Source organism: Sminthopsis crassicaudata, chromosome 4, assembly GCF_048593235.1.
Source record: "Sminthopsis crassicaudata isolate SCR6 chromosome 4, ASM4859323v1, whole genome shotgun sequence".
Lineage (NCBI taxonomy): Eukaryota > Metazoa > Chordata > Mammalia > Dasyuromorphia > Dasyuridae > Sminthopsis > Sminthopsis crassicaudata.
The window spans coordinates 475,575,891-475,587,890 of NC_133620.1; the positions used below are offsets into that span (position 1 = coordinate 475,575,891).

Below are 12,000 nucleotides of genomic sequence, written 5' to 3' on the forward strand. Positions count from 1 at the left end.
TCACATAGTACATCCTCTAACACACTTGCTGATGGTCAGGAGCCCGCTATCACATAGTAGGCCCTCTAACACACTTGCTGATGGTCAGGAGCCCGCTATCACATAGTAGGCCCTCTAACACACTTGCTGATGGTCAGGAGCCCGCTATCACATAGTAGGTCCTCTAACACACTTGCTGGCAGTCTGGGGCCCGCTATCACATAGTACGTCCTCTAACACACTTGCTGGCAGTCTGGGGCCTGCTGTCACATAGTACATCCTCTAACACACTTGCTGGCAGTCTGGGGCCTGCTGTCACATAGTAGGCCCTCTAACACACTTGCTGGTGGTCGGGAGCCCGCTATCACATAGTAGGCCCTCTAACACACTTGCTGGTGGTTGGGAGCCCGCTATCACATAGTAGGCCCTCTAACACACTTGCTGATGGTCAGGAGCCCGCTATCACATAGTAGGCCCTCTAACACACTTGCTGATGGTCAGGAGCCCGCTATCACATAGTAGGCCCTCTAACACACTTGCTGATGGTCAGGAGCCCGCTATCACATAGTAGGTCCTCTAACACACTTGCTGGCAGTCTGGGGCCCGCTATCACATAGTACGTCCTCTAACACACTTGCTGATGGTCAGGAGCCCGCTATCACATAGTAGGTCCTCTAACACACTTGCTGGCAGTCTGGGGCCCGCTATCACATAGTACGTCCTCTAACACACTTGCTGGCAGTCTGGGGCCTGCTGTCACATAGTACATCCTCTAACACACTTGCTGGCAGTCTGGGGCCTGCTGTCACATAGTAGGCCCTCTAACACACTTGCTGGCAGTCTGGGGCCTGCTGTCACATAGTACATCCTCTAACACACTTGCTGATGGTCAGGAGCCCGCTATCACATAGTAGGCCCTCTAACACACTTGCTGATGGTCAGGAGCCCGCTATCACATAGTAGGCCCTCTAACACACTTGCTGATGGTCAGGAGCCCGCTATCACATAGTAGGTCCTCTAACACACTTGCTGGCAGTCTGGGGCCTGCTTTCACATAGTAGGTCCTCTAACACACTTGCTGGTGGTTGGGAGCCCGCTATCACATAGTAGGCCCTCTAACACACTTGCTGATGGTCAGGAGCCCGCTATCACATAGTAGGCCCTCTAACACACTTGCTGATGGTCAGGAGCCCGCTATCACATAGTAGGCCCTCTAACACACTTGCTGATGGTCAGGAGCCCGCTATCACATAGTAGGTCCTCTAACACACTTGCTGGCAGTCTGGGGCCCGCTATCACATAGTACGTCCTCTAACACACTTGCTGGCAGTCTGGGGCCTGCTGTCACATAGTACATCCTCTAACACACTTGCTGGCAGTCTGGGGCCTGCTGTCACATAGTAGGCCCTCTAACACACTTGCTGGTGGTCGGGAGCCCGCTATCACATAGTAGGCCCTCTAACACACTTGCTGGTGGTTGGGAGCCCGCTATCACATAGTAGGCCCTCTAACACACTTGCTGATGGTCAGGAGCCCGCTATCACATAGTAGGCCCTCTAACACACTTGCTGATGGTCAGGAGCCCGCTATCACATAGTAGGCCCTCTAACACACTTGCTGATGGTCAGGAGCCCGCTATCACATAGTAGGTCCTCTAACACACTTGCTGGCAGTCTGGGGCCCGCTATCACATAGTACGTCCTCTAACACACTTGCTGGCAGTCTGGGGCCTGCTGTCACATAGTACATCCTCTAACACACTTGCTGGCAGTCTGGGGCCTGCTGTCACATAGTAGGCCCTCTAACACACTTGCTGGCAGTCTGGGGCCTGCTGTCACATAGTACATCCTCTAACACACTTGCTGATGGTCAGGAGCCCGCTATCACCTAGTAGGCCCTCTAACACACTTGCTGATGGTCAGGAGCCCGCTATCACATAGTAGGCCCTCTAACACACTTGCTGATGGTCAGGAGCCCGCTATCACATAGTAGGTCCTCTAACACACTTGCTGGCAGTCTGGGGCCCGCTATCACATAGTACGTCCTCTAACACACTTGCTGGCAGTCTGGGGCCTGCTGTCACATAGTACATCCTCTAACACACTTGCTGGCAGTCTGGGGCCTGCTGTCACATAGTAGGCCCTCTAACACACTTGCTGGTGGTCGGGAGCCCGCTATCACATAGTAGGCCCTCTAACACACTTGCTGGTGGTTGGGAGCCCGCTATCACATAGTAGGCCCTCTAACACACTTGCTGATGGTCAGGAGCCCGCTATCACATAGTAGGCCCTCTAACACACTTGCTGATGGTCAGGAGCCCGCTATCACATAGTAGGCCCTCTAACACACTTGCTGATGGTCAGGAGCCCGCTATCACATAGTAGGTCCTCTAACACACTTGCTGGCAGTCTGGGGCCCGCTATCACATAGTACGTCCTCTAACACACTTGCTGGCAGTCTGGGGCCTGCTGTCACATAGTACATCCTCTAACACACTTGCTGGCAGTCTGGGGCCTGCTGTCACATAGTAGGCCCTCTAACACACTTGCTGGCAGTCTGGGGCCTGCTGTCACATAGTACATCCTCTAACACACTTGCTGGTGGTTGGGAGCCCGCTATCACATAGTAGGCCCTCTAACACACTTGCTGATGGTCAGGAGCCCGCTATCACATAGTAGGCCCTCTAACACACTTGCTGATGGTCAGGAGCCCGCTATCACATAGTAGGTCCTCTAACACACTTGCTGGCAGTCTGGGGCCCGCTATCACATTAGTACGTCCTCTAACACACTTGCTGGCAGTCTGGGGCCTGCTGTCACATAGTACATCCTCTAACACACTTGCTGGCAGTCTGGGGCCTGCTGTCACATAGTAGGCCCTCTAACACACTTGCTGGTGGTCGGGAGCCCGCTATCACATAGTAGGCCCTCTAACACACTTGCTGGTGGTTGGGAGCCCGCTATCACATAGTAGGCCCTCTAACACACTTGCTGATGGTCAGGAGCCCGCTATCACATAGTAGGCCCTCTAACACACTTGCTGATGGTCAGGAGCCCGCTATCACATAGTAGGCCCTCTAACACACTTGCTGATGGTCAGGAGCCCGCTATCACATAGTAGGTCCTCTAACACACTTGCTGGCAGTCTGGGGCCCGCTATCACATAGTACGTCCTCTAACACACTTGCTGGCAGTCTGGGGCCTGCTGTCACATAGTACATCCTCTAACACACTTGCTGGCAGTCTGGGGCCTGCTGTCACATAGTAGGCCCTCTAACACACTTGCTGGCAGTCTGGGGCCTGCTGTCACATAGTACATCCTCTAACACACTTGCTGGCAGTCTGGGGCCTGCTGTCACATAGTAGGCCCTCTAACACACTTGCTGGCAGTCTGGGGCCTGCTGTCACATAGTAGGCCCTCTAACACACTTGCTGGCAGTCTGGGGCCTGCTGTCACATAGTAGGCCCTCTAACACACTTGCTGGCAGTCTGGGGCCTGCTGTCACATAGTAGGCCCTCTAACACACTTGCTGGCAGTCTGGGGCCTGCTGTCACATAGTAGGCCCTCTAACACACTTGCTGGCAGTCTGGGGCCTGCTGTCACATAGTAGGCCCTCTAACACACTTGCTGGCAGTCTGGGGCCTGCTGTCACAATGGGGAGCTTGGAGCCTGGAGGCTCTGAATTCACACAATGTCTCAGGTAATAACTAATGGGGTGGCCTTGGCTAAATGCCCCCCTCTTGTCCTCAGTTTTCCCATCTGTACAATGGGGATCATCTGAAACCCGATGACGCCTGCCAAGCTCAGGCTGCTGCAGCCAGGGTCACTGTCGCCATCATCAGTGAAGGCAGGACTGGCTTCCTGCAGCCCCATCCCCTTCTCTAGGCCTGGCCCCAGCCCCTCCCCCCTCCCCCCAGAGCCTGTGAGCAAAGGTTCCCACCTTGTTAAGGTGCATCTGCTGCTGCTGGAACTGCTGCTTGTGTTTCTCCAGGAACTGCTGGTGCTGCTGCTGGATGACCAGCTGCTGCAGCGCTTGCGTGTTCTGGGGCAGGGGGGCCGACTGCGTGCGCCCCAGGGGCCGGTGCTGCCGCAGCTTGTGGATCGACGGGGACAGCCGGTCCGCACCCACCAGGGACTGGGCGTGGAGGGGCAGCGCCCCCAGGCCTGCAAGAGACCGCTTAGGAGGTAAGTCGGAGGGAAGAGCAGTTGGGAAGGGGCCGAGGGGCGGAGGACCCTTCCCCTTGTGCTCTGGGAGAGGCGGCTCCAAGAGCACTGGGGCCGGCCCTCGCCCAGCTCTGAGCACCGGCCCCCGTCATGACCTTGGGGACCGGCTTTGGAAGGGCAGCGCTGGGTCAGTGGGACAGCTTAGGCTCGCAATGGAACCCAGTGTCGGACAAACCCAAAGAACCCGGCTTCGGGGATAAGAACGTGCCCTGGGGCAAAAACCGTGGGCAAAGTGGAAGCCAGCATGGCAGAAACTGGGCACTGACCCCCACCTGCCAATGATACCAAGGTACGGCCGAAACAGGCTCATGATCTAGATCTGAAGGGAACAGTGTGAGCAGATCAGAGAGCACAGACAGCCTCCCCTTAGATGTACAGAGAAGGACATTTGTGGCCAAAGAAGGGCTAGAGACCATTGGGGATGAAAAATGGATAACTGGGGGCATATTAAGTTAAAATGGTCTTGTACAAACAAAAGCAATGCAGACAAGAGTGAAAGGGAAACGGAAAACAGGGAAATTTTCCATCTACAGGTTCTGAAAAAGGCCTCATGGACCCAACTTTGTAAGAATCCAAGCCATTCTCCAATTGACAAATGGTCGAACAGACAGTTCTCAGATGATGAAATTGAAACTATTTCCACTCACATGAAAGAGTGTTCCAAATCACTATTGATCAGAGAAATGCAAATTAAGACAACTCTGAGATACCACTACACACCTGTCAGATTGGCTAAGATGACAGGAACAAATAATGATGAATGTTGGAGGGGATGTGGGAAAACTGGGACGCTGATGCATTGTTGGTGGAGTTGTGAAAGAATCCAACCATTCTGGAGAGCAATCTGGAACTATGCCCAAAAAGTTATCAAACTGTGCATACCCTTTGATCTATCAGTGCTACCACTGGGCTTATATCCCAAAGAAATACTAAAGAGCGGAAAGGGACCCGTATGTGCCAAAATGTTTGTGGCAGCTCTTTTTGTAGTGGCCAGAAGCTGGAAGATGAATGGATGCCCATCAACTGGAGAATGGTTGGGTAAATGATGGTATATGAAGGTTATGGAATATTATTGTTCTGGAAGAAATGACCAGCAGGAGGAATACAGAGAGGCCTGGAGAGACCGACAGGAACTGATACTGAGGGAAGTGAGCAGAGCCAGGAGATCGTTATACACGGCAATAACGAGGTTATGTGATAACCAAATTTGATGGATGTGGCTCTTTTTAACAGCGAGGTGATTTAGGCCACTTCCAATAGCCTTGTGATGGAGAGAGCCGTCTGCATCCACAAGGAGGATCATGGGACTGTGTGGATCACAACAGTATTTTCACCTTTTTTGTTGTTGTTTGCTTACTTTTTGTTTTCTTCCGCATTTATTTTTCCTTTTGTAATTTTTTTGAGTAGCATGGTAAATGTGGAAATATGCAAGTTTATATTATTATATATTATACATGTTTATACAAATATCTTTAACATATATTGGATTACTTGCCAGCTAAGTGAGAGGGTAGGAGGAGAGAGGGAAAAAATTTGGAATACAAGCTTTTGAAAGGTCAATGTTGAAAACTATACATATTTGAAATAAAAAAAAAAATACAATGATCATAAGAAATTTTTTAAAAAGCAAACCAGCACGTGCTGTGGTCCTCGGAGGCCGGGAGTCTGCTCTTGTGGGTGTGCACCCACCCCGTAAAATGGAGAGCCTTAGTATTGGTCATTGCTCCACGACTGACCTTTTTAGAAAATTTTAAAGGTACCAAGACAACAGGAAGCTCCTGAGGAGGGAGCGATGGGAGACAACCCCTAATCAAGGCCCAGTGAGTGCTGCCTTGTCTGTCTGCACGTGGCCGTCTGCCCACTAGAGCGGAAGCTCTCCGAAGGCAGGGCCAGGTTCCATCTAGTCTTTCACCAGCAGCCGGCCTGATGCTCAGCACACAGTAGGCATTTAATAAATATCCACTGCATTGAACGGCTCATGGCCCTCCCTCCATTGTAAGCCTCTTGAAGTCAAGGACTGAGGCGCTTCGGTTGGGTATCTGTGCAGAGTGGAGCCAGTGGCTCGAAGGGCAGAGCATTCATCTCTCTGCACTGTTGGCCCAATGAGGGGCTGGTGCTTTCAGCTGCTCTGGCTCCGTTTCACCATCTCTTTCCGAGAATAGGAAGTCACAGACCAGCACTGCTGGAGGGAGCTTCCACACCAGAAGTTCTCGCTGAAGAGAACAGAAAATCTTCCCTCCCCCTTCCTTCATTGATTCCAAAGGCAGAGACAAGAAGGGAGAGACCCATATGCTGCCAACAGGAAAGCAACTGTGTGGTCAGGGGGGACATCCACAGAGCCCCCACCCCATATCATGGCCCAGAAAAGTACTAAGCCTACTTATGAGGGACTTTCTGCTCTGGCCTGGAATTGCCTTTTTAGGAGGGCTGAAGGCATGGGTCAAGGCCAGTGCTGGATGCCCACTCCCAGGCCAGTGATTGGTCCTTGTCAGAGGCATTCGCCCTCGGCTCCCTGCAAGGTGACAACCAGGGTCTCCTGGCTCAGCTGTGGCCGGCAGGGAAACCAGTCACTTTTGTGCCTGGAAACAGAAATCTGCAACAGCAGAAAGGGGTGTAGAAATGGGAATGAGGGAGGGCTTGGGCTCTGATTTCACAAAAGTGCCCAGCTCCCAAATAAACTCTGCATGGGGGCCCACCTTGTGTCCTGATAGAACACTGACCCTAACGCAAGACAGTGGAGCTGGGCTGATACAATCAAAACCGGGCAGGGTGGTCTTGACAAAGAAAACTCAAGAGACTGATGAGGCAGCAGAAGGAGGCGGCGACTGGCCAGTCCCCCTACTGATGGGCTTTTCCCCCTCTGGGGGAGTGAGATCTGCCTATGGGCAGCTACGGCTGCCTTCCCAAGAGCTTTACCCAGAGAAATTGTTTTTTCTCCTTGTTCCTGTATGATATTTCATCAATTTAGAACAGAAACTGGCCCTTATTCTAGGCCCAAATACTGGCAGAGGCCTGAGCCGTATCTACAGACAGTTCCAGTCTCCCTCATCCCCCTGCCCTCTGCTTCTGTGTCTCTATCCCCAGATGTCCAAGGATGAACTGTGCCCCCTTCTGCTTGGGCAGGAGGCTGGGCTGGCCATGCCCAGGGGCTCATGAAGCTGGAAGCAGCCCAGGCCTTGGGCAGTGGAGGCAGCGAGCCAATGCCCAGTTCCAGTGGGGGTGACTCTTGTCTGGAGTCACTTTTCCCGACACATTCATCCTCAGCTGGTCTCCTGACCGTGTCCATCCCGGCTCCTAATGCTGCACTCTAGGGCCCTTCCTTGTCGCTTCTGTGAGACACATGGTCTATGTGCTGTAGGCTGGGGAGCAGGCCTCCCTGGGGGCAAAGTGGCTGGCTCTAGAGCTCTGACTGACTAAAGCACCAAGGTTGGCTCTAGAGCACAAACTGACCTGAAGCGCCACAGTTCCACTCCTGCTCTAGAGCTCTGACTGACCCGGAGCGCCCTGGCTGGCCCAGCTGAGCTCTAGAGTGCCGACTGACCCAGAGCACCATGGCTCCAGAACTCAGACTTATCCAAAGCACCATGGTTGGCTCTAGAGCACCGACTGACCTGGAACGCCACGGCTCCACCCTGGCTCCAAAACTCAGACTGACCCAGAGCACCTTGGCTGGCCCTGCCCAGCTCACCTGTGACCAGGGGCGTCTGCGCCGTCGGCTGCTCCAGGAGCACCATGTGCTGCAGGAGGGGGTTGTGCGCGGCGCTCCCGTCCCGGTCCAGCGCGGCGGCCGTCGTGCTCAAGTAGGGAGTGAGGTGGGTGCCGGGAAAGAGGGAGATGCGTTGCTGGAGGGTCGGGATGGCCAGTCTCTCGGCTTCCTGCTGTGCGGACGCCCCCTGGGAGAGAGGGCAGGCCCAAAGGGTCACTTCCTCACTTCCCCCCAGAGCCCCAGGCCCCCCAACCCCTGACCTAGCAGTCCTTACACTCGAAGGGCCGGTGGCGGGCAGGCCCAGCGTGATGTTGGGCAGGGAGGGAGATGTGTACAGGGGCAGCTGCGTCACGGAGCCTTCCCGGGTCACCAGGCGATGAGCCAGGCTGGTCTGGAAAGGGCAGAGAAGGCGAGCATCAGGGGACTGAGCCCCAGAGTGGGCTCAGGGACCGGGGAAAAGGCAAAACCCAAACCTCGGTCCCAGGAGTGGACACGCCGTCAGCGAGCACGGCCTCGTCTCCAGTTTGTTTAAGGAAAGCCCGGGTGATGAAGGGGCACGAGGCAGTGCCAGGCTAGCGTCTATTGTCACAAAGAACGCTCCCCCCCTCCTCTCTCCCCTGGCACCGAGATTGTTCTTGGCGTTTCTGGAGGCCACAGGCCCATGGGGAAAGCCCCGGGCCTGACCGGGCCCGCCTCCCCCAGAGCGAGCCAGACGTCCTCACCTCGGCCTGGATGCTGGCGACGGAGCCGGCGATGCCATTCTCAGTGCTGACGTTGTTGGAGCTGTTGTTGGGGGAGCTGGGGCCCGATCCGGGGGCGCTGCTGCAGGCCGAGTCTACAACAGAGCAAAAGTGTCAGAGCCGGGTGGGAGGAGCCAGGCTGGGGGGCCGGGCTGGGCAGAGGGGGCTGGAAGAGCCGGGCTGGGCTGGGGGAGCCGGGCTGGGCTGGGGGAACCAGAGAAGCCAGGCCGGACTAGGGGAGCCGGAGGAGCCGGGCTTGCCTTCCACCTGCTCTGTCATTTCTCAGCCGTCCCCAAGCAGCCCAGAGCACGAGGCCGAGGGAAGCTCAGCCCTCCTTTCGGATTCACCCTGGCCCTGGCCGCCGCAGGGACCCTGTCCCTTACTTCCCACTCAACCCCCGTGGTCTCTTGTGGCAGGGCCCAGGCCCACTTTGGGATCTCCAGTCCCCCCGGAAATCCCTTCCTGGCAGAAGGAAAGCTTCCCTGGGCTCCAGGAGCGCCCCTTTCTCAGTCCGGAGCCTGTTAGCTTAGTGATGTTGGCGTCCCCTCCAGCGCCGTCCCCCAACTCAGCGCCCCACACAGGAAGTGCTCGGGCTGGAGGGAGTCAGCCCCTCTGGAAACACGCAGACACACTCTCCACGCCACCCGCAAACATTCTGTCATCTTCTCATCCCACTTCAGCATCAAGAGGAGCGAGAATCTGCCCCGCGGCGCCCTGGAGCTCCCCCCGCTCCAGACCATCTTCGGCTGCGCTCCCGGGAACGCCCCGAGCCGAGCGCGGCGAGCTGCGGCCTGCTCGCTCCGCGGCGTTGAACGGCCCCAGAAGGTGGCCCGGCCCCACAGCGAAAGGCCGAAGGACCGATTCACTCTCCGCAGGTGGGACGGCAGCCCCAGAGGGTCTTGGGAGGCGACAGAGAATGAGGGGCTTCGATCCAGCTGGACGCGCGTGCCTGACCCAAGGCAGGGCCTCCGAGGGCCAGTCCGGGACAGAGGCTGCAGGAGAGTCTGAGCCGCTCCTCGAAGAGACTTCCCCCGCACGCGGCAGCGCGTCGCTCCCAGGCCCGCGTCAGTAGGGGTCAGAGTGAGACTGGACCGAGGTCTCCGTGGCTTGGAGGCCCCCTGCTGGAGGCTCCAGTGGAATGCCCCCAATTCGGCTCTGTCCGGGCCCCGGGGGCCTGGGCCCTGCCCTCGGAGGCCTCCCCGAGCATCAGCTCCCACTCGTGTGGCTGCCATTCCACAGCCCCTCCCTTCCTGCCCTTCAGCCTCGCCATCCAGCCCTCCTGCAGCGGGCGCCCCTTGGTGCTCTCGCCCCCGTGACCCCGCCGTGGCTGCCGTGGCTCTAGGCCCGGCCTCTGCCTCTCCCTGCCCGAGCCCCCCAAAGTTCATCCTGCTGACTCCCAGAAAAGCCAGCTGAGGGGCGCTCTCCTGCCCCGGCACCGGGAGGTGCTGCTGCAGGCAACCGCCTTCCCCTCGGCCTTGCAGCCCCGCGGCCCTGGGGGGTTCTCGAGCCTCTTGACAGCTGTGGGCCAGAAGCCCAGAGCCCCGCCCCAGGGCAGGCTGCAGCCTCCACTCATCAAGGCCAACTTGGGGTCCATCAAAGGTCGGCCTTCCCCGGGCCCCCTGTCCCGGGCCACAAGATGGAAACAGGAAGAATGAGGGGGTGGCATCCAGTGAGCTCCTACTGCACTGGGCACGGGGAGGCCCCTCCCGGAGGCCGACAGGCAGGACGTGAGCCCCAGCCCAGCCCGGCAGCTTCTACGGCCTGGGGCTGACCTCCAGGGCCATCTCCTCCGGCCTCTCCTCCTGCCGGTGACCCGTGGGGTCGGGGGCACGGCCCTTGGCTGTCCTGGGAGCCCTCGGCCCGCGAACGGAAGCGGGGCTCTCCCTCTCCCAGGGAGCCCGAGACGCCCGGTCCACGCCGTGTCCTGAGAGGGCCGTGCTCATCCTCGGAGGCCTCCGGCGCCGGGGCAGATCTGGGCGCTCCTCCTGCCAGCGCCACAGGAGTCTGCCAGTGCGTGGGGCCTTCTTCCAGCTGCCACAGGTGGCGCACCGGGCTGCCCTCCCCACACTGTCCTCCGGCCAAGCGCCGCAGTCACGGTGAGGAGAAAGCCCGCAGGGGCCGCTGGGGGCGGGCGTTCCAGCAGCCGAGCTCTCTGCCGCCCACCCTGGGAGCCGGGCCCTGGCTTCCCTGGCCTTCTGCCTCAAGGCCTCTAGGTGGCGCCCAACATTAACAAGTCCCAGCCATCCCTCCTAAGGCGGGCCAGGGCCACAGCACCCTTGGGTCTGGACGGCGGGAGGGGCCTTCCCTCCCGGGCAGCCACGTCCGCACCCTCGGACGCCCTTCACGGACCTCGTGCCACGCTGGCCGCCCACAGGGAAATCCAGCCCAGCCTTGGGCCCCGAGCTGTTCGATGGAGGGCCCTCAGCCCAGGGGCGCCTGAGGGGGGAGGCCGGAGCCCCCCATTCTGCCCCTTCCCCCTTAATTTAAACAGCCACGAACCGAAATCCGACTAAAGGAAGCCCGCCTCAGGACCGAGCAGTGGGCCCCGCCGACGTACCTGTGACATCCAGGGGGCGCTTCTTCAGGGCCGTCACCACCGGGCCATCCTTCCTGCGCAAGAGCGGGCTGCTCCGCCGCTCCGCCACTTTCTGCTTCAGCCTGGACCGGAGCTTCAGGTTGGGCTCAGAGGCTGCGGGGAGAGGAGGCGGCGGCGTGAACGCCTCAGAAACAGCTGCTTGGCAGCGTCTCGCTTGCAGCACGGAATTATGTTTTAAAAAGACAAACACGGGATAAACATCCGCTTAACGCGGCTGCCCCGGGAGTTCTCTCGGACACCGAGCGCTGTCGGTCCGACCCGCCGGCCCAAAGGAGCGAACAAATGCTCTGGCGTCTCCGGCAGCAGTCGTGGGTGCGGGGGGTGGGGGGTGTCTGTGTGAGTGATTGTGTGTGTATGTGTGTGTGTGTGTCTGTGAGTGTGTGTGTCTGAGTGTGTGAGTGTGTATGTGTGTTTCTGTGTGTGTGTGTGTGTCTGTGAGTGTGTGTGTCTGAGTGTGTGAGTGTGTATGTGTGTTTCTGTGTGTGTCTGTGTGTGTGTGAGTGTGTCTCTGTGTGTGTATGTGAGTGTGTGTCTGTGAGTGTGTGTGTGTCTGTGTGTGAGTGTCTGTCTGTGTGTGTGTCCTGAGTGTGTGTGAGTGTATGTGTCTGTGAGTGTGTGTGTCTCTGTGTGTGTCTGTGAGTGTGTGTGTGTCTGTGTGTGAGTGTCTGTCTGTGTGTGTGTCCTGAGTGTGTGTGAGTGTATGTGTCTGTGAGTGTGTGTGTCTCTGTGTGTGTCTGTGAGTGTGTGTGTGTCTG

At 57.5% G+C, this 12,000-nt stretch overlaps 1 protein-coding gene across 3 annotated transcripts in view; it reads right to left on the minus strand.

Annotated features, from left to right (window-relative positions):
• Positions 1 to 12,000, minus strand: part of HDAC4 (histone deacetylase 4) — a 126,186-nt gene that overhangs the window by 30,668 nt on the left and 83,518 nt on the right. For all 3 annotated transcript variants that reach the window (XM_074264447.1, XM_074264446.1, XM_074264445.1), the window contains 5 exons: positions 11,207 to 11,338; positions 8,632 to 8,744; positions 8,184 to 8,300; positions 7,892 to 8,096; positions 3,920 to 4,143 (listed from right to left, as the gene is read on the minus strand). In XM_074264447.1, the coding sequence (XP_074120548.1) occupies positions 3,920 to 4,143; positions 7,892 to 8,096; positions 8,184 to 8,300; positions 8,632 to 8,744; positions 11,207 to 11,338 (791 nt within the window). The remainder of the gene's footprint in view (positions 1 to 3,919; positions 4,144 to 7,891; positions 8,097 to 8,183; positions 8,301 to 8,631; positions 8,745 to 11,206; positions 11,339 to 12,000) is intronic.